This window comes from Gymnodraco acuticeps, unplaced genomic scaffold (genome assembly GCF_902827175.1).
Source record: "Gymnodraco acuticeps unplaced genomic scaffold, fGymAcu1.1, whole genome shotgun sequence".
NCBI classification, from domain to species: Eukaryota; Metazoa; Chordata; class Actinopteri; order Perciformes; family Bathydraconidae; genus Gymnodraco; species Gymnodraco acuticeps.
In genome coordinates this window covers 2711529-2734810 of record NW_022991180.1, presented here as the reverse complement: position 1 = coordinate 2734810, position 23282 = coordinate 2711529, and the positions used below count along the sequence as shown (strand labels likewise).

Sequence of the window (23282 nt, the reverse complement as noted above, 5' to 3'; positions counted from 1 at the left end):
ACGAATGGCTCGATGTTGCTACGATCAGAGCCGAATTTGAACATTTCCTTTATCGTGCGTCCATCGGGTGTCAATGTCGGGACAGTGTGACAGGGGCTTTACGGCTTTCCAGAGCATAATGTCTTAAAAGCTTGAGTTCAGATAAATAAATGAGGTTAATATTGACTGAAAGAACAAACCTGTCGCTCCTCTACTTATCCTATTCAAAAACCTGCAGTCGCTTTTACTTTCGATCTTAATGAAGGGGTGATCAAAAGGTCTCAGGGACAGTCTCTTTATATAGTATATCACTATATGGACATCATTATGGTCAACATTGTGCAGAGAAAAGAGGTTGTTCATAGAGTGCAGAGGATGCTGTGGTGTTTATATGAAACAGGAGAACGAGCGTATACAGCCATTAGCGCTGAGGATGGAAGACAGACGATGGAAAGGCTCTTCTGTTTATGTCTCTGGTAACAAAGGAATGATGTTATTGTTGGCTGTCCACATAGCAATGACACGTGGGTGGAGCTGGATAACGTCAAAAAAGGTCTAAAAGCATCTTGCACATCAAAACCTGTAGATTAAACTAAATGTGTAATAAATATTCAAATGTTTTCTCAGATAAACAAATGGCATGCAGAGTCATGAATATATATTAATGCTGTTTCTCTCAGCACAGAGACAGGCTTTTACTTACAGTAGAATTATTATTTTTTGGTTTGGTTTGTGAAGCACTTTGTGATATACAAATCAAGTTTAATTTATTTAATGGATTGAAAGGTTTAGCCTGCAGTTCGACACCACATCTGAATATTTTAGGAGTCTTAAGGGCAGTACGAGATTTAAATCAAGCTGATTTTCATTTCTCATAATGTTAAATGTGAGAGTGGTTTCTATGGTGGGTTTACCCAGTGAGGTCAGTCTGCCTGCGAGCTATCATAGAGCTCCACAGACGACTAAGACAAAATGTTCTCGTGCCCAACATGTAGAAAAAGGTTCTTAAATGTAATTTCCAAGGCTCAACAGTAATCATACCTCGTAATCCAATGCCATTAGAAACTGCCATGATGTTATTGAGTTAATCTGTACACACAAAGTGACAATGATACAGTACACCCTTTGGCCTTGGGTTATTAAGCCCTAACTGTCCCTCTATCTCAAGGTAGTTCACTCCTGATCTGTTGCAGCCCTCGCTTCAATAATCCTAAATCCTCTTAACAACCAGAGATGACAGTGAGTTCATTAAATGCTGATTAACTTTAACACAGACAGCTTAGTGTGTTTGTTATTTCAGGCTTTATTTGAGCGGGGACCGATGAGACACCTGGAGATACAGTAAGAGCTGTCGCACTGCACTGAGCTGTGTGCTGCTTGACTTTGAGGCTGTCGTTAACATGGCTACTTGTGTTTCTCCAGTGTGTTGTATGTCTGAGGCTTACTGTGAACGTCCACATCCTGAAATTAACTGAATGAGGTGTTGTATTAATGAGTTTTCATCTTTTATTCATTCCTCGCCCTTGAGGTTTTGTCACTGATTGCCACATTATTGTCAGCATGCTTTGATTATATAATAGCAACATTTCTTGCACTCTTTATTACTCTACATTTCTGAAACCTGATGTATATCCAAAAATCAATAAGTATAAATGTACAGAATAATTGACAATTTACTTCCTAAACATATTCTTGTTGGCATATTATGTTATGATAGGTCATTTTTCCAGCATTACACTATTGTGTGCAATAAAGACTCTAAGAAATATTTGATTCATTAACCGCACCAACACTGGTAGAAGTTGCTGTGCCAGGTATAAAACGACAGAATATAAAGACAGTAATCGGAGAAGCAAATACCAACATCTTTGTGTATATATTTTTTGGATGTAAATGGTCTGCAAAGGCTAAAATCCCAATTGGACTCTTTTTATTAACGTACATCCGTGTCATAGTGACGTCAATATGTAACACTGCTCTTCACTGGCTAGCACTCCAGCACATTGTAAGTGATGGGGGCAAAGGGGTGGGACATCCAATCAAAACAAAGCTGTTCAGCTAACCAATCAGAGCAAACTGGGCTAGCGTTGTATCCTTCCCACCATCTCTATGGGTCCTTCTCAGGTCGATTAAATGGAATCCTTGCGTCCCTCACTTGCGTCGTTTCCCTGCCACTAGTCCCTCCCACCAGGGAAGCATGGAGAGACGCAAGGAAACCACGAGAAGCAGGGAAATTAGTTTTAAGAGCAATGGGACGTCCTTTCCTCCGGAGCGTCACGTAAAGCGACGTCCGTTTGTGATGACGCCGCACAGCTGTTCGTCTGACAGCAGCTCTGTCCCCGTTATTTTCACACACACCCCCGCCACACATTTACCGATACAAACATTTGTATCATCGGTTGTAGACCCCAATAAATAAAATAAAATAAGAACTCATTCTCAAAAAAGATAAACGCCATTCTTAAAATGTATAAACGAACAATAGTTTGATTAATATTGATTAGAGTGCACAATAGAAATAGAATAATTGAGAGAAGAAAAAGAGATATGTTATCTATCAAAACCCAGTTAGATTAACATTCATTGGATTGCACACTTTGTTTGTTTGTTTGGATATGTAGCAAATTAACATTTTAATAGAACTTAATGACTGACTGAATGGAAAGGACAATAAATGTAAAACGAAAAAAGCGATCATGAAAATGTTTCCAATAAATGAATAAAATAATTGTTGACCACTTTGTTGTTCAGATATATCACATATTTGTAACTAAATGATACATTAATTGAAACAAAACACGGTATAAACTGAGGAGTGACTCCCGTGAGGTTCATGTGTTTTCTTCACTCCGCTGGGAAACTGCTCTCATGTCAAGAAGCATGAGATCAGTGCATGCACTGCATCGTCCAATCAGTGAGCGATACACAGTAAGGGGGCGGGGCGAGTGTCTGTGGATTTCATCGGAGGATGGTCTGGTGATTCCTCGGTTATCGCTCCACCATTATCGCTCCTCGTTCCTCGATCGTCGGTCCTCCGGCAGAAATAAGCGCCATGGGACGCTACTCAAGATGGCGCAGACAAATCGACTTCCGGTGATACCGAGGAGCGAGGAAATGAAAATAATCAACCTGAGAAGGACCCTATGGGTGCGTCTCACTTCTCTTATTTTTCATTTCCTCGCTCTTCGGTCTCGGTATCACCGGAAGTTGATTTGTCTGCGCCATCTTGAGTACCGTCCCAGTGGCCTTATTTTTGCCGGAGGACCGAGGAGCGATAATGGAGGAGCGATAATGGAGGAACCACCAGACCATCCTCCGGTGAAATCCTCAGACACTCACCCGCCCCCTTACTGTGTATCGCTCACTGATTGGACGATGCAGCGCATGCACTGATCTGGCTGCTGTCAGACGATCAGCTGTGCAGCGTCATCACAAACGGACGTCGCTTCACGTGACGTTCCGGAGGAAACAACGTCCCATTGCTCTAAAAACTAATTTCCCTGCTTCTCGTGGTTTCCTTGCGTCTCTCCATGCTTCCCTGGTGGGAGGGACTAGTCACAGAAAGTCACCTGAAACTTCTGTGTCTATAATTACAGATTTAGTCAATGGTTAATCAGTGGAATTACTCTACTCATAACATACACTTAAACTCATTTTTTAGTTAAACCTTATTTGGTTGTACTTTTGATGCATATCCCGTCCATAGTAATACATTGCGTTGCTTCAGTGTTGTTACTCCTGTCTACTTCTCTTAAGATTGGGTGTGCAGAACTAAAAGGTTTTAGTTTAAACTAATGGATTTTGAAGGAAAACTATTTGTTTTGCAATATATTCTGACCGAAAATAAATGTATCCTCATTATGTTGTTTTATAATTTGTTTAGGTTGGCATTTCATACAAGTGAAGACAGATTTCCCGTTGCAAATTTTTCAGTGTAGGTAATTAGGTTAGGTTAGGTGACGGAAACAAAATCAATTTCTTTCAAATTCAAAACACCTATGAGCTGTGCATAGCTTAAATGACTGTTGTGTCATGTGAATTGGCAACATTCATTAGAGTTACAACATAGATTTTTGCTGAGGAAATGTAACACAATAAAACATTAATTGTCCTGCCAGCAGCAATCATTTGATTAGAATCTTTCATAAAGAGGATACATATCTCCCCCTGACCGTTTCTCATTTTGAAAGAAAACTCTGACTAGAAGAAATTGAACCTGTCTTCATTCCACACAAATAGAGGATAACAGCATTATCTCGTCATATTTCAGCCAACAGAACAATTACAAATGTTTACTGGAAATACTTAGCCTATTATTGACAGGTAGGGAAAGTGACAGTGAAGCCACAGAGACCATTTGAGTAATCTTCATTTTGCCTCTGTGAGGAAAACAACACTTGAAAATAGAAATTGCACGATCCGTCTCTAAATTACCATGACTTGGTGTTTTCCTGGACCACTGAACCAAAGAGGCGGCAGATAAATGTGCCGTATTGGACTTTAAATGACCCATAACAGTCCTTTCAGAGAAATAATGTATAATTCAAAGCTTTCCATCTACCCATTAGCTGTGGTTCCCACCTTGGGGAGTGAGATGCATTCTTATTCCTCCTCTTTCTCCTCTTTATTTCATTACATTACATTACATTGCATTTAGCTGATGCTTTCATCCAAAGCGACTTACAATAAGTATTTCCCCATAATTGAGAAAAACAGATTCAATTATTGATGGTAATTGTCCCTGAGGCCATTCTGATGAGAAATAGATTTTACAAACTCACAAGTACCAGTCAAAAGAAGAAGAATTCCAGCCATACTTCATAGCCAGATGCATTATTTAACATTCAAATTATAATTGGTTGGTTTAATGTGCTCAACAGAGTTCAATGTGGTCTTTTGGACAAAAACGTAATTATAATAAAGTACATTGGCTTTGGCCTTGCTACAACTTAAGACCCATACTAATCTTATGTAGGCTGTATGACAAATTACTGAAACTAAAATCACAATAACCTCTAGCCTAGCTTCCTTATGAGCCTCATCTGTTGCTGGAACTGTAATGTGGAAACCCAGAAGCAGCTTTATAGTCTGCCATTTGTCTTGTAAATGACAATTTATTTACTCTGTTCCGCCCTTATGAAGTTGATCTTAATGAAAAGGTCAATGGCAATACATTTAGACTTTTGCATAATTGGAATTAGAGAAGTTACCACCTTTTTAATCGTACATATAAATGCCACATTTCAGTATCAACCGGCTTATTTGGTTTATATAGCCTGGCAATGTGACAGATAAAAACTAAAAAGACCCATTGGTGGCCCTAGTGAAACTGGAGGGTATTACCAAAGTTAATAAAATTCATCCTTAGAGATCCATGTTCTGCACCAAATTTGGTTACAATACATGCATCAGTTATGAAGACATTTCTTGCAAAACCACAAATGATATTTTCATGTTGGAAGCAGAGAGAGATACCATTGGGATTTATTGTCCCGTAACTATGGATGTCTGTACAAAACAGGTGCTGAGATATTTCCGTGACTATAGATGCTTTGGCAAATGTTGTCACATTTTAAATTGCGATAACACAATAACAGACCTATTTGATATCAGTGACATGAATGTTTAGACACTGAAACTAGTTGGCGCTGTGTGTGTCGTTGGGATGAACCAGAGTGACCCCAGCTGTTTGGTTAAACAAATAGCTTTCCAATTATTTCTCGCTGCCAATAATCTCCAATCCTTGAGTTCGATTCCCCACCAGGTAAATGTGAACAGGACTGGAGAAAATACACCTAGCTTCTTGAGTTCAATTACTGACCAGAACACATGAATCCCTCATGTGCTCTCAGTCCTATGAAACAGGACTGAGAAAAAACACCCAGCATGTCCACAGTTCATGAATATGGTACACTCCATTCAAATGTTCCTGCTGTGCCAATGTTAATAAGTTCATAACTGTGTGTTGGACCCATACACTGTATGTATAAATTGTTGGACCGGGCTTCACCATGGCAACCAACGCAACACGGCAGAAGTGTGTTTTGTTTCGTGATTAAATAACAGTAATAGCACATTAAAAATCATGAGGCAGCCACGAAAGACAACATTGATGTCTCTAAGGCCAATCAAAAAACACGTGGCATGAATGTGTTGCAGGTTTTCTTCCTTCATATCTTCCTATACTCACACTATATGATGCTGTCTAACGGGTTTAACATCAGGCAGTGAGTGTTACGTCTTCTCTTCAATTCTTCACATGCCCTAAACAAGAATATTAAATCTTTAACCTAATTAAGTTTTCATTTGCTTCAGTTAACGGCACAGTATGTAAACAAAAGGGAGAAGTGGTGATTATTTTGTGTGAAGGGAGATAGAACAAATGAGTTTATATAAAACAAACTGGATGAGGATTTATTTAGTGGGAATGCTGATACAGCATTCCAACTATCTGTTCTTCTGGAGAAGAAGAGATGCAAAATAACCCGGCGGAATAATAAATAATTTTGTGCGTAGCATAACAGATAGTTGGAATGCACATTCCACATCGCAAAAATTCTGTTCAAACATCAAAAGTTCAGCTCGGTCTGGAATCAATGGCTATTACTTTTCTTATTCATAACTTTCATAATTCCAGAGATACATCCCATAATTCATCACATTTTTAACATGGAAGTCAATGGAGAAACTCTTCAGACTTGAACAATCTTCATGCAACTTCAACTGCTAACTGCTCCTTCATTCTTTCACTCAGAAACCTCATTCCAACTTTAAAATGTTACACATCTTTCTGACATTATTCGTCTCACACAACTTTTAAATCTGATTCGTACTTTTAGAGATATTAAACATTGTTCAGACCTTGGTAAAGAGGCCTTCTTCAGATTTTAGAGTGCGTGATGTCACAGCTAGAGTGGAGGACAGATTTAATTTTGCATTCATATTTTCTTTTAAACCTGCCATAATTCCCAAACCCTATATTCCTGAGACATCATTTTTCATGAGAAACGTAGAAAAACATCTCGTAGCTTGAAAAATTCCAAAATATTAAGCAAAAATAATTTAACAAAATGCCTCTTGAGGGCATGAACTGAAGTGACAAAAACTTTCAACATGACTCCATTAAACCCCATTGTAAGTTCAGCCTCATCAATCCCCACCACAGCAGCCGCGCACCTTTAGTTAATCTGCCAAAAAGACCACATTATTAACCCGAAAGTACACAAAAAGTACACTTCAGATGCTCAAGTTCCTTGACATGCTTCACGCCTCGAAATATCACCGATATCTGTTACGGTTCTTCAACAAAACGTTCACATGTAAGAGGTTTATCTCTCATTCAGAACAATGAAAATGCTCTCTTCTCACTGATCACCATGGAAACCTTTGATCTCTGGACACGTGTTAGCTCAAATATAAACACCTGTGTCATGGAACACGATGATGTCATAACTCCAACTGACATGCTCAGAGCAGCAGACTGCCCTCAACAGCTCAACATCAATTATGGGGTGTCATCATATGCCGTTTCCATGGAAAGATAAAAGACGATGTCGCTATACATTAACTCCTATACAAATGTTCAAAAAGTGCTCAAACTTCACATGTGTGCTAACAGTCCAGCCGTGAAGACATCTACGGGACAGTTTTGAGATTTCTTCAAATGCCGTTGCCATGGCAACACAATGCTCACCATGAAATACGGTTTTATCATAACTTCAGTGAAAAATGCTCCAAATGGCCCAAAACTTCACAGGTTTGGTAACGATGCAGCCATCAACGCATCTAAGCGTATTATGGGATGTCATCAAATGCTGTTGGCATGGCGACAGATCATTCGCCATCAAGTTAGTTCAAAAGTTTGCATTTCAAATATTCTGCTGCTTTTCCAAGCCTTTTTACTTTCTTTTCTTCTCTCATCACACATTCAAGCCCCCAGTGTTCATGTATCATTTCAATCTAAATTCTTCACTTTCTTCTTACACATTACATTTCAGCATAGCAGTTTAGCGTCAGCTTTTCAGCATAAAGCATTCCCACTAGTAATTTCTTCAGGAATTGCGTTCTCTAGTTATAGTTTCATGCCTGCTCATGTTAGCTGGTTTAAAATAAACATTTTCTCTTGGTTTTGTTGAAAGGCGTGGTGTTTAATGTGTCAAATCGATAACTCTGGAATGCTAACAGATACAAAGAGATGAATGGTGGCTTGACATTCAAAGCCAGCCTATAAACACCAGTGTGGACTTTGTGTGTCTAAATTTGGAACAAGGCTTGAGTGAATCAACAGTCTTGTCAACATATTTCAACAACTGTCAAGATGAAACCCACACACTCGTGGCCAACAGTTAGAGACAGAAGCTGATTCATTTGCATGGCTTTTGTTACACAGCAAGATAAACATGATTCATCATTGGTCTGCGATGCTGGTGTATGTGAAGCCCCGTATGATTCATGGGCTGCTGCTGGGTACAGACAAACCATTAAGGCCGGGTTGCAGCAACAGAGACTTCTTATGTGAGCAGACATCTGGAAGCCTCTTGGCTCGGACCAATAACATCGTCCATGCACACAGCGGGGCGTGTGATTGATTGGCGAGCGCCGGCTGTTAGCATGTCTGGCTGCTGAGCTCGGGTAAAGGAGATCTGTGTTTACTACATGCATGTAGTATTAATGTTGGCGTGCAATATGGATGATTCTCAAACACATCAATCACAAAGACCGTTTTGGACTGATTGAGTTAATGATATACCTGTCAAATCAACGCACTAAATCACAGTGATGACGATGTAAAATCCAATATTGCCAGGAACATATCTTGTTTATTGATTCGCCAAATTACTCAGTGACCTTACTGGCCCAGAGGGATAAAGGGAAAGTCAACCTAATGTAAGCAGTATGGCAATATCTCAGTATGGAGAGATTACTCTGACCTGCTGGTGATACTAGATGAAAAGTCTGGGGATCACCAAACTATCATGTGGGGATCATAAACATTTACATAATTTCATGGCATTATATCCTGTTGAGATTTTTCTGCTTGTAACCATGCGCTATTATGGCTTAAATGCCCCATAAATAAATAATATACACAAAGCATGATTAACATGTTATGTTCTTTGCAAGCAACAGACTGTGCAATTACAAAAATATACTTTAGCCAAACACGCATACAAAATAGTGTATGGACACTGGAGATGTATGCTGCAGGAAACTTTCTATATACTTTTATTTCTCGCCTGAATCACCACAGCTGTTGTCCTCTAAAGCAGAAGGCTACACTTTTCAGAACTACTGTTAAAGCATAACGGTGTTTAAAACTGGCACTGTTAGTTTCTAATGAAGTTTTCTTTTAATTTGCTTCTCAAGAGAATCATTCGATTTTCATTTAATGTCATTATAAAAAAGTAGAGTCGACTTACAGGATACGTAATTTAATGTAGTTTATGTTCTATTTAATAATTGGTGTAATAAAATACTTGATATAATATACATTACTCTTGATAGTAAAACACTTATCATAGAATAATTTGTCATCAGAGCCGTACCTTTATGTGAAGATGTTATTAGGACTTCAGAGTGTTAAGGCCAACCTTTAGGTTTATTCCGTTTTTTATGCATTAGGCGCTGCAGAGATTTGCACAGTGTTGTGCGGCAGTGAGTGACACTAAAAGTCTCCATTAACACCAAGTGGCTGCACATGGTTTAATGTCTTTGTACTCACTTATAAAAGGGTTTCGGCCTTGGACCTGCTTCATGTTGGGTCGTCTTAACACCTCTGGCTTAATGCACTTCTCACATTTATATAATTTGCAGAAGTGGTGTCTTTTGTGCCTACTGTGGTGTGAATGTTCCCTTATATATATATACAGTGTATATACCCAGAGAGTGATAAAGCTGTGCTAAAAATGACAGATCTGTATATAAAGTGCTGTAGGTTCCAGCCTTGGGCAACAACAGACCACCAAAAACAAGTATTACCAGCCATAAGAGAATTAAATAAACTACTTCTATCTTCGGTCTACATGAAAACGGATAGTTATTACTTTATTAGTGTTAATATGTTTGTATTTCCCTCGTGGTAAAAGCTCAATTGAAGTAATCCCACATTATTGTTTTTCCCAAACTCTCTTGGAAATCATCTCAGTAAATGGAATTCATTAGACAGCCGCCGCTGGGGATTCTTTGCAGGGGAAACAGATCCCAAATCTGCCTTAAATGTTGGTAAATAGCCCCACACACACATTGTGAGTGGCAGTGGCAGACTAAATGAGATATCCAGTTTTTGTCTGATGTAAAGTCTTTTAGAAATAGATTTTTCTTATTAAAAGTTCTGAAAAATTAGTATTTGGGTCGAATAGGACTGGGATATCTGAGGCAACGTGTTGAGTTGCTGGTAATGGCTTCTCATCACATTCTAAGATTGAGTTTTAGTAACCACTGTCAAATGTTCTTCATTACAAAAGCCGTGTTGTCATAGAGACTCTCAATGGGTGATACAAACGCTATCACTCTGAATCGTTGGTTTTTAAAAGAGGTTTTTATGTGTGTCGGAGAGAAATGCACACCATGTAATGATTGATACATTTTTTACTTCTAGTTCTACTAATAGAAAAATCTAAAAGACGAACACAAAGCACAAGGTCAAGTGTGAAAGCACATCCGCTTTATTCATTCATATTTTATACAAAAATACAAAGGAGGGATTGCATTAGCTCTGTAGTTCAACCTTTCTTTGTTAGATTTACAAATCTTCACCGCTCTAACTTTAATATGAATCATTTTCCACGAGAAATTACTCCATATTGAAGGTTTTTCCATAAATGTGTTGAAATTGTGCTAATTTAAAGACAGTGTACCAAAGGTCTGATTTACACTAATGAAGAAATCTTTGTTTTCCTTTACAAAACAGGGGGAGAAACGGCAACAAAACTAAATAAAAAGAACAACAAATACATTGATATTGTCTTCAACTAATGGCTGAATGTTTTTTTTCCATTGCTATTGTGGAAATTATAACAGGGTTATTCCGACCCTCTTGGTACTGGTTCCTGATTTAATATTGATGGCAGCTTGGTGCACACACAGGGCTCTCTGACCTTTCCTTGGCCTAATGCAAACCTCATTTAATCTGATATTTTCAGCATTTTGAAGAGGCATTTTTTGTTATTATTAAGGGGCATGTTTAATGTGAAGGCACTTGTAAGATTTGTACCTTTTATTGGATGGGATTTAGTTTTCAGGATTTTCCTTATCAGCTGAGATCTTATTGTTTCCATTACAATTTGTTTTGTTTTGTAGAAGTATATAGCCTGTTTTGTTACTATTCTGCTTTGCTTTGGTTGTAATGACTTTGCAAATCCACTAAATTATAGTGACTTGAGTGACCCAATTATAGTTGGGTGCTTCTCAACTAATGATTTAAGTCTTAATGTCTCAGTCAATGATGTGACAAGATTTCAGGTATGGTTCAAGCCAAGTTGTTGAGAAGAGTTCATTCCAGGATTAAGTCTGGTCTTTATTCATTTTTTAAATATTCTGGTTCTCTCTTGGAGTTAGTAATGCAATGTGTTGCAAGTGGACATCGAAAGCCCAGAGGGACAGAGACTGAGCCAATGTCATGCTATAGCATGGTGATGTCAGAAATGAATGGATGAAATTAAGCAATAATATACCCACTTACAACAATGGCCTCATTAAGAGATGCTCAAATTTAGGTTGGAAACACTTCAAACTGCTGCCACATGAGATCATGTAAGTCACAATTACACACATGACATCAATCTCATTTATTCAACACTACGGCATTGTGGTTTGCTCATGGGACTGACTTCTATAATGGTTTCCTATCACCAGAAATATGATTTAAAAATGTTATACTAATTTAAACCATAGGCTCACTAAAGCTGTTCATGGAAACGCCGACCTCAAGAAGAGGTTATCGGCTTGTTGCTTAGGAACACTATTGGTAATGTACTGAAGATCTTCTCCAAAGGGTCTCTCCCTCTTAACTCAAGTGCAATTGTTGTTTACCTTTTTCTAAGTAAAAAGGTTTGGTGGCTCTCAAACTTTATTGACTTTTACTGTGGTGAGGCCATCGGTTGACCCCTTTGGGTGGTTTAGTTTGCTTGGCACTTTGCAACTGTGAGAGATTCTCGTGGTAATCCACATTTAAGAAAAGATTAAAGGATGTATGGAAGGATTCAGGCAATTACAAGTAGGGGGGTGTAACAACATCGTCAAATAGATTTGTGAAATAGATACCCTCTGGGAGTTTGAAATGCCAGCCGTGATGAAGATGGACATGTTTAATTGCACCTGTCATAGAGTATAACGAATCAGAAGTGGGGTAAGAGTGACTCACGTTTTAATGGACAGGAGGAGAAAAGAGCCGAGAGCACTAATCAAAGAATCTGTCGTTAGTTTCCTCCTCTTTAGTTCATCATTGTCCCACAATTCTGTCGCAAACTGTTTCACAGCAGAACAGTGACTTTGGGTACATTCCTACAATTCAGAATTGTCATAAATGAGCAATATTTTCTTTTTGTCGTTATATATTTTGTTCGTTTCCTGCAGCAACCTCCGATAATGTCTCTACTGACAGTGGTGTTATTGTCCAGCAATGTTCAGTGGTGTTCAGATGCTCATCACACACACACACACACACGCACGCACGCACGCACGCACGCACGCACGCACGCACACACACACACACACTAGGGCTGCACGATATATCGTGTCGTGACGATTATTGCGTTATTCACATCGCAGGACGTGGGATTATTTAATTTATTTTGTAATTTTGACGTGTGATATTAAGTAGGCAAATTAACTCAAACACGTCATGTTACAATTATTTTTGCTGCTCGCTACAAAACGAAAACTGTCATGTCACTGTTCATGTCAGGGGTACTTGAGTGAGTGACATGCAGGCTCTGCATGCACAGCAAACCACCAATCACAACCATTCTTGATCAGATCACAGCAGGATAACCGAGCTAGCTCAGCTTGTTGCTCTGATAACTTAAGATCCAGAAGTCCGTGACTAAAATCCTTCATCCGGTTAAATATTGTTAAAAAAATACCAATTGTATAGCATTAAAGTTCAAGAAAGGATGGTTTGCGGACAAAAAAACTATATTTTCTTCAATTCCTGTATTTTTTTCATATCGCAATATATATCGCAGAGGAAGAAAATATCGCAATGTCAGTTTTTTCCAATATCGTCCAGCCCTAACAAACAAACACACACACACACACACACACACACACACACACACACACACACACACACACACACACACACACACACACACACACACACACACACACACACACACACACACACACACACACACACACACACACACACACACACACACACACACACACACCACACACTGGAAGGACCATCTAATTACCTCCCTCTACTCATTGTTGTATCCCTAACAAGACATTAGATTCTGCACCACCCTGTTGTGTGCTGAGAAATAAATGTATTAAGAGCAGCATAAAGCATCTCTGAGTCTAACAACGTGCTGATAATAATAATTTAACCTCAGGCAGCTTTTTCATTATGTATCGCAGCCCGGGGCAGAGGTTAAGCCCTGAATTCATTTTTCCTGACTCCTTTAGCCAGGTCATTTTTGTCCGTACTCTAAACCAAACAAAGTAATTGCAGCATAAATCCACAGGCGATCGGCAATTATCGAGTTCTCCACTCTCAATGCCATAGTACACACTTAACATGTTCACCGCTGTACAGCTGTTAGAAGACTGAGTTCAGAGCTCTCAGCATCCAATGTTTACAGAGTGTGAAGTGTTAGGAGCAGGATGTGCCAGGTACTGAGCACAACGCACAAACACACAAAGGAATGCAACCGTAAAGACAGATGCTGGTTGGAGGTTCAGGTTTGCCATCACCGCTCTTGAAAGAAGAGTAAGCTGGATACACAGATACATAAGCAGACTCATTATCATGCATTACCTAGGAACGATACTCAAATTCATGTGTCATCAAAGAGTGGCTTTAAAATGAAGTCCCAGTGGTTGATTTGTATGCATAAAACCCACTGTGCATACCCATGAACTCATTTGTGTTAATAAGGGAAAGCCATTCTCTTTAATCCCCCCCGCCTGCTTTAACTGTAGTTTATAATTAGAGTGTGTAAAGAAGACTTCTTGGAATGCAAAAGCAGAACCTGGGATAAAACAGATATTTTGTTTTGCATAAATTGTGACTGTTTTACTTCGCTCTGCTTCACCATGCTATCGTTGTATAATCATTGAAAGGGTTGGCCTTTTGCCAGCTATTATCCTTCCTCACGCACATACTGGCTCCTGCCTCAAGATTTTCAATGTCAATAATTGAGGACAAAATCTGCAGTTCTCTCGTTATCTGAAGTGAAAATGAGGCTTCTGCTATCTGAAATCAAGTGATTATCATCTTTATTGCGTACATTTCCCTCTTTGTGCTTCCCTTTCTTTCTGAACGGAAATTGGTACTGCAAAATAACTCTTACTAGACTGTTAACTTCAGCTATAATTTAGAAGTTCTTTATGCACAAAACAATTTAGTCTCCCTTTCACTTAAACTGATGTTGCTTTTAGGAAGTGTATGGTGTGCAATGGACTGGAGAAACAATTACAGCAAACCAATACCCTTTCACTCTATGGGTATATGCATGTCCTTTAAATTCACAAAGACTTTTAGTTTGCTTACAATTGATTCAAACACGAGAGATGGTTTTAGGAAAAGTCTTTAAGCTCTCTGGATCTTATCTGAGCATTAGCCACGCTGTCGACAGCATATTCGCAGAGTGCAGGTTAGTCGTTTGAAACTCAGTCTGAGACTATTTGTCATGTCAGGCAGCAGGAGCCATGAAAAACCCATTAAAGGGAAACATTAGCGGAGATATATGACATTTGTCTTGTGAAGCAGATTGTGTTGACTCTCATCATAACACCATCTTTCATGTGACTGGGTTCAGATTCTTCCATTAAGAGCAGGGACACAGATGTTTAGAAGTTACTCTGACATCACAGAGCAGGATCTTGGCCTTTTTCTTTTAAGTTGCAACAGAATTATACATTTGTTGTTCTCCTACATGCCATAAAAACAGCCGTTTACTGATATACTCAAAAGCCTCTTAAGCATAGAACGTTTTATAATTGCTTCTGACTAACCCGGTAAAGATGGTCATCTAGTGCGTGCATGGTGGATGAAGGCAGGATTTGGGAAGGACGGAGAGTCATTTTGCACTCATCAAGCTCAAAACGCCTCCCATTGTTTCCATGGTAACAGGAAGCACTCTGCACTTGCAGCATATTCCTTGTGGAGCCAAGCCGTTTGCTGTTCAAACGCAATTTATTTTTCCGATTGAGCGTGCAGACCTCTGGTTGTGTTTGTTTGCTCTCAAGAAGTTTGCGGGTATGTAGAGCGAGCAGGCGAGGGACAGCAGAAGGACAGAGACATAAAGAGTGAGAGAGAAACTTTTATGGCTTTAAGATTATCAGCACTCAGACAGTGAGTGGTAAAACTTCTCATCCAATGCAGTCTCTATTTAATCAAGCAAAATGCAACCAAGGCCATGGCTGTCAAGTGGGGATGAAAAGTTCTAGATTAAAAGACTGGATTTCCATTTAACAGTAAATATCCATTGTGTGTCATTAGCTAAATGGGTGTGATCTGCCAACAGAGAGAGAACATACAAAGATACAGACAGAAAAAAGATAGAAGACTTTGAGGTTGATGGAAGTTAATGGCCCTGATGGATTGTGGTTCTCAGAGAAATGAGACACATCCTTCACCTTCCTCCTAATTCCATTAAATCCTCATTCCGGCAAATCAACCACACTTTTCTCGGTCACAAACAAGCTCATAACCGTGAATGCTTGCACATACACACACAAACACACACACACACACACTGCTGGTTGAGTCAGTATCGTTTCATTACCCTCGAGAGGATGCAGAGCGTGTCCTAAATCTGTTCCCACAAGATAGTCAAGGATGAGAGAGCTCAAGTAATGCCCTTCACATCTAACAGCAGCTTTGTAGATAAAGTACTTTGGAATACATAATGCAAGCTTGTATACTAACTCATACATCATAACACTCTTGTTCCCTAGCCAGGCAGCTGAAGTCCTTAAAATGATGCCGGTGCATGAACAGAAGATACCTGAGGGTCCCAAAGGTGAAGCCAATGGGTAAATGCCTTAAACCTGCTTTATTTACATGGCCATCACAGAGGGAATCTACTGGTTTCAAAAGAAGTCCGATTGTGTAGAAGACAATGAAAAAATAACTATTACTTTGGAATAAATTATTACTTCAGTGAACATTTTCCTATTATGTTTTTTTGTAATCCAAAAGAAAATCGCTTTAGGCGTGGCTACCTTGTTTGACTACCGCGATGTTGTTGGGTCGGGGTGTTGTCTTTGTTTTTGTAATAGAACTTACTAGCTCAACTATACCCTTTTGTGTTCCAAATAAGATGAAAATCAATCACACCAACAAAGTGACTTTTACATACATTTAGGAACTCCTTATGTGAGGCTTTGCTGCGTTGCTGTAGGAGACGGTAAAAACCAATGAAAGATGTTGCATAACGTGAACCCTAAATGAATACCGACCGTTACATACTGTGACACTCTAGTCCGCCGGGCCTGCAATACACAAGCTGACAATCTCACAACTACACTGATTGAAGAGGTGGAGACGAAGTAGTGAAGAACCTGCATTCGTCCAGTACAATGGACGCAACAACTAGGCTGCTAACTCTCCCAGTGGGTGAACTGGGATTCAGTTTCTGTTTAGCGCATAAGTTACAGCTGGCGATACATCATGGATTTAATCTGATTGTGCCATTGATTATTGTTTCTGCTGGGCGGCTTCTTGGTTGCTTCAATTACTGCAGCCCTGTATGTAAGGTTGTCGGTTAACCAAGGTCAACTATCGATCAGGAAAAATGTAATCTAATTTTGATTACATTTTTTGAAGTTTATATATAGATATGTGTGTTGGTGGCCTTGGTGATGCTTATTCTGCAGTATTTTATTGACATAGATACATAATGCTTGTTGCAACCGCATGTTGTCCGTAGCTCTTTTTTTATGTATTATTTGTCATTTCTGTTTATTTGTAATTGTATTGGATGTTGTCCTCACTTCTGGTTCATTCGAGTGATGCCATACTGAGGAAGGTGGTGTCATATTAATAATTGATCAACAGTTTTATTGGCAGGCTTCAATGTCTGTGTTTACTGAAAAAGACTGCTTTCATCGTATTTTACTTTGACATGTCAATGCACTTTTAAAACATTTCTAGAAGTGTTATTTAATTTCATAGTTTCATCATACAACATCATTGTCTCACCTCCTTTTTACAAAATGTGGTTTTATATGTTCTGATTTACTGATTTTCTTTTTATTTGAGAACCTTGTTATACAAGTAGTTTGAATTTTACTAGAGGAAATTATTCTCGTACTGTCTCCATCTGTGGCCCAATAGGCCACTCTGGCGTAAGTAATTTGGGGTAGAAAACATCCGGCATAAATGCAGTAACATCCTGCGTAGATGTGTGTCAGAATTCTTAAGCAAAAGAGAACTATTCAGGGACTGAGGGGATGATGTGTGCACTCTGGCAAATGAGCATTCATTTTGAACTGCATCTGACCTGAAAACAGTGGACAAATGAGGATAAATATTGGTGAAACAAGGTCATGATAATATATTATAGCAATAATAAAGACTTATTTTTTTATTCTCCTCTTCAACCACTATAATTTATCTAATGATGGTGTTGTTTCAATTTCAAAGCCATTCAAAACCCCTTTTTCGGACAGGTTCAGCACAGCAAATCTTCCACTTGGCCACTCTCAACTGATTCTATCACACCACAAAGTGGGTAATCACAAGTGGAAAATGGAGGTGGACCACTCAGCTTTTTCTCAATTCTCCTCCGCGTTCCCATTGCTCACCATCAATCTTTTCCCTCTCAGGATTCCTCTCATGGCCAGCTTTGTTTTTCAGGTTCATCTCTCATGTGATTCTCCCACTGCTTCATCTATCTAGTGATTTGTAGTAGGCTACCTCAAACGGGGCCCATCTGAAATGACGTTGCATCAGCCGGGGAGCATTTAACCAACATAAATGTTAAACTTTTATGTGTAATTAAAGTCACTACCTTTGAAATCCACACTAGGGGCTGGTGTTAATAGCCCAATATGTGATTGTAAATGTAACAATGTCTTAATGTAACCCTAAGGTCATTTATTTGCAGATATAGAGTTAGTCATTCATTTATTAAGACACTTTTAAACTAATAGACCATCCTAATACTGAGTGATTTCTCCCTGCAAGTGTCCTAAGCCAGCTGGTTTCTGGGTAATGAACAGAAGTTAATGTAGTGTACAAAATGACTGTGAGATCAGAAGAGATGAATGAGCAAGTGAAGGGTGGACCACTCACCATGTATTATTATTATCTCTGACTAATTGTGACAGGTTACAGAAGATATTTTTTAAATGATGTCCACAAGCAAGGCAAGGCAAGTTTATTTATATAGCACCTTTCAACACAAGGCAATTCAAAGCAAGTGCTTTACAAAAAATGAAAGACATTAAGAAAATGGCATTTAAAATCAGTCATTAAAAAGCAAAGATAATAAAATAAACATTAAAAGAAAAAATACATGGATAAAAGTTACAGTGCAGTTTAAGATGTGAATAGTTCAATTAAAAGCGACCACATTCGGCATTAAAGTGGCCTAGATTTAGGAGGGGAAAGCAGTTGAATACATATAATTGAAGTCTCTGAAGTTGTCATGTAAAACAAAAATAATATTTACCACTATAGTATTATTTTTGTAGTAATGTGTTTGAAGTTGTGTTTAGAACTTTCATCACACAGATTGTATGGCAAAAGCTTGATGTAAGACCATGTTCAAAATTGATTCAGGCCTCATCTAATTTACATTACATGCACAATAATGTACAAGGAAACAGGGCACTGCCACAGAGCATGAAGCCAGCAGCATCTGACTGGATATATGGTGCAGGCATAATGTTTTTGTCAAGTGCTCACATGATTTGCAGTATTTTCAAGTTTTATTGTGGTAAATTGGACGAAGGATACAGAGAGAGACAGCGTTGTTTGCTGTTTCAACAGACAACATGTCATTCCTCTGTCTGTTTTTATGGATATTGGGTGCTTTCGGTATACATTTCCTCTCCTTCTCCTCACTCGACTCGCTGTTTTGCGCGCTGGGGCAACTTGCTGTGAGGTTGGAGATATTTTACGCACACACTGCAGCTGAGCGTTGTCAACAGCACTGCATTCCCATGTTCTCACATAAACACACGTGCATATCTTTACAACATGATAAACACATCAACAGGTCGCCGTACTGTCCTTTCTCACTTACACTCATGTAAGAGAAAAACAACTGTGTAAAAGGCCTAATTACTGTATCACACACATTTTGTAAGAACTTTGCTGTCTTACCTGACGATGATATACATGACCAGCACGTTTCCAACTAGCCCCACCACGCACACTATGGAGTAGAGAGCGGTGATAACGATGGCTATGATGACCGGGTTGGTGTCGTCCTCTAGGCGGCCGGTCAGCCCTCGCTCCCCGTCGCATCTCGCCTCCGCGATGCCGCTGGTGGTGTTGTAATTGTTGCTGCTGAAGTTCCCACAGAAGCTGCTGTTATTGTAAAGCATGGAGACCTGGCTCTGGAGGAGCGTTACCGAGTTGTTGCTTGCGCTCTCCATGGTCCTCGTGTGTTGTGTGGCGCACGGGAGTCTCGCCTGCCCTCCGGTGCCTGTCAGTGGACTGTGTGCCTGTGAATCCCCGCTGGGTGCTTTTCTGTTGTTTTGCTTTCGCGAGCGCTGCGTTTCAGCCACGGGACGCACCGCCAGTAAAGCTGACTGTGGTGAAGAATGTGGGCGCGTGCGATGAGGCGGGTAAACACCAGCATGCGCGAGTTTACTAACGACCCTCGCGCGGCAAACTGAGCCTGCACGGTACAGAAGCCACGACGTGAAAATTAGTTAGTTCGCTCCCTTCCTTTAATCCTGCCTAGGCTCCTTCCTCCCTTCTGTCCTCCCCTTTTGCTTCTTCTTCCTGGCTCATATAATTCCTCCCTTCCATCCATACTTTTTTCCTTCCTTGTTTTTTCACCTATTATCATTCCTTCTTCTCTTCTTTCCTCAAGGCCTTTTTCCCGTTTTCACTGATCTTTGTTCATCCCTTAATTATTTCCCTCCTTTTCTCCCCCTCTTGCTTCCATCCTCTTTTTTTAGGGGGCAATGTATGGAAGCATACTAGACCTATAACTAAATGTTTTACATATGAAACATCCGACAGCACAAGAGAACATTAAATATGTTGGATAATAAAACACTACGACAGCAGCAAGTAGGAAAAGGGACAGTGATGCATAATGACAAGGAGTCCTGGGATTATCTGTCAAGTTATCCGTGCATATACGTGTAGCGATTTGATGAGTCTCCTCAGTCCTGATTTTGGTTTCCTGTGCTGTATCCTAATCAGTGAAGCCAAGCGCGGGAATGTAGCACAGTGTAATCCAATAGGGATTGATTTTAATCAAGATAATGTCTCTGCTTGTCTCATTACAGTTTCAGAGAGGCGCAAAATGGACAAAGATCATTTACTAAACGTGCTGGGGGCCTGTTTGGTGTGCAACTGTTCAACATAACCAGTACTCAAAGTCATTATTATAAATCAACAAAATTCCCACAAAAAACCTTGTTAGCTAATGGTATTATGTGTGAAAGCAGATCAAACCTGAACAGCGGCAGGACTTTAAAGCTTTAATGTTGCAGATAAGCAGAGATAATCACATCACTTTAAATGCATAGGGATGTTTTCAAATACCCCAAAACAGGGTTTCATTTAGTTGGGATGTTGCAGCTGCCCTTCTGTTCTTTCACACAAAGAAATATGTCCTTTCAGTTCTCAGCTTGATATTTTACAAGGTAGATTTACTTGTGTGGCTTATGATTGAGCAGTCTTTGAAAAAGGTCAACTTCCTGTAGGCCTATGTGTTTTGTGCCGATAGGTATATACAGTATGATTCATCAGTGTGGGATGTAGGCGCTACAAACAGAGCACAGATGGTCGTCAAATTTCAAGGACAGATTCTGACCCATCAAGAGTCAAGACTGTCTTAACACTACAGGGAATTTCATACGGAGAATACTGTAACCTTTGGAAATACACACTTCACTTGTTTGTAAGGAATGAAGAAGTAAGGACTGTGTATTTTCTCCCTTACAAATGTATCTCTTAATAGCAAAGCTTTATAGGAAACATTTGGTCATATATTTAGTAATGTTTCTAGAGTTGAAGCACCCTTAGGGAGTTTACATCCTACAGGTAAAACGTACACTTCCAATGCTTAATTTCTGGAATCTTTGACCCAGAATCCACTCAAATGTAATTCATCGCATTGTAGAGAAGGCTTTGAAACCCCTTCATCTAGGTGATAAATATGTAACTTAGTTGTTAAACATTTTCTTACATTACAATGTTTTGTGTGCTCATAACTAAAGATGGGTTCACTCCATGCCGACAAGGTTGCTTTGGCAGAGGGGGGATATGTAGGAGAATCTCTATTCTCAGAACCATATTCCAAAGTTTTGGATGGGTCTGCGCGATATGATTGTTAAGTGCTATACTTAGAAAAGTATTCTCGTTGTCAACAAAAACAGGTCAGCGGGACATGAGAGTTTAGAGAAACAAAGATTGAATCAGTGCCAGAGATAGTCTGCGACACTTTGAACCATGGAAATGGTTTCAAACTAAGACCCTAGGGAATCATCAGGAAGAACAGGCGGTCTGGAGAGTTTGTTAAGATCATTTGGATGTTCTTGCCATGACAAAACTTGGCATCTCATGCAACTTATCATACTACATTACGTATGCCAGTGGGTGGGGAAAAGCAGTATATGTGTGTGATATTTGTATTATCAAGGGCTCTTGTTATTGTCGCTTTGTTTTACCATATTTGAAACTAAAACCCGTCGGGCTTCACTCTTCAGATCTGCCTCTCGTCTAATTTTTTCTCGCCACAACAGGCTTTGCATTAATGATAAAATATAAATACTATACATTAAAACAGGTTTACTTTAAAGGAACCAAGAACTCCTGCTGAAATAAAACTTGAAAAATAACAAATAATTCCACCACTGCTTCAACTCTTTTAATGTACATTTGCGAATGCAAGTATTCCAATAAGACACATTATAAAATGATTTGTTGAGTTTTCAAAAAAAGTGGCAGGAATTACAGAAATGCATTGAAGTCTATTTACACACTCTGTCATTCCCACAGAGATACTTGAGTAAGCAATTTGCCTGAGGATGCGGGATGCTGTAGTGAAAGTCACTCTCATATCATTGATATTCCTTTGAAGCTCTGCCAGCAGATTCACGTATTTCGGGTGCAGCAGTTGGAGCTATGGTGATTTAGCCTGTTGCCATGGTGAGATGAACACTGCCTGTCACAGTAACAACACCCTCACAGTCTCTAAAGGTAAGCTGTGTGGGTTTCTACAGCATGCAGGTATTTTCCAGTGGAACTTGGATTATGGCAGACAATAAGCTCTTCAGCAAACAGCTTTGTTCAGAAGGAACATCTTCACAAAGGAACACCACTTTTATGAATGTTAAGTGTTAATGCATTTGCCAGAAATCTTTAAACAAACTACACCAAAGCCAAAGCTTGAAACTCAAGGCTTTAAAACTGTAGTACACCGAACAATGTTTGACGTTACAGGGGCTATGTGCACCTCTTATACAATCTATGGTTCAGATACAATCCAACCTATGGAAACCTACAAGGACCTGCTTGACGGTCCGATTGAATAGAAACCTGAAACAGACCTCAATACTTGAACATATTACATTCAAAAGATGCTAAGATAAAACATTTCTTGATTATGGATATTTAAAGGGACTATTCTGCTCATTTTCATGTTCAGGCTTAATATCCGCCCTCACTGTGCCTATCACGTACTATGTGTTGAAACGCTAGCCAATGGAATTGCACGTGTTACGTAGTGATGTCACACAGTAATGGAAATAAACAGAGGAGTCCAATGGAGGCGTTTCAGGCGAGGGGGGGGGGTGTGAGGTAGAAACTCCCTCTGGACGGAGATTTTTAGCCTTTGAAGACCATTTACATGCACAAAAACCTACAGGAAAGGGAAACCCCAAAAAGCACAATAGTGCCCCTTTAATGCACTCAGTCTTTGTCTATTAAATCATTTGTA

General features: G+C 39.4%; 1 protein-coding gene across 1 annotated transcript in view; it reads right to left on the bottom strand.

The window, feature by feature from the left end:
• The window catches only part of oprm1 (opioid receptor, mu 1), a 36172-nt gene extending 16024 nt beyond the window's left edge, over window positions 1-20148 (bottom strand). The window contains exon 1 of the mRNA XM_034237858.1: window positions 19484-20148. Coding sequence (XP_034093749.1) covers window positions 19484-19758 — 275 coding nt within the window. The 5' untranslated portion in view covers window positions 19759-20148. The remainder of the gene's footprint in view (window positions 1-19483) is intronic.
• Window positions 20149-23282: the final 3134 nt, after the last annotated feature.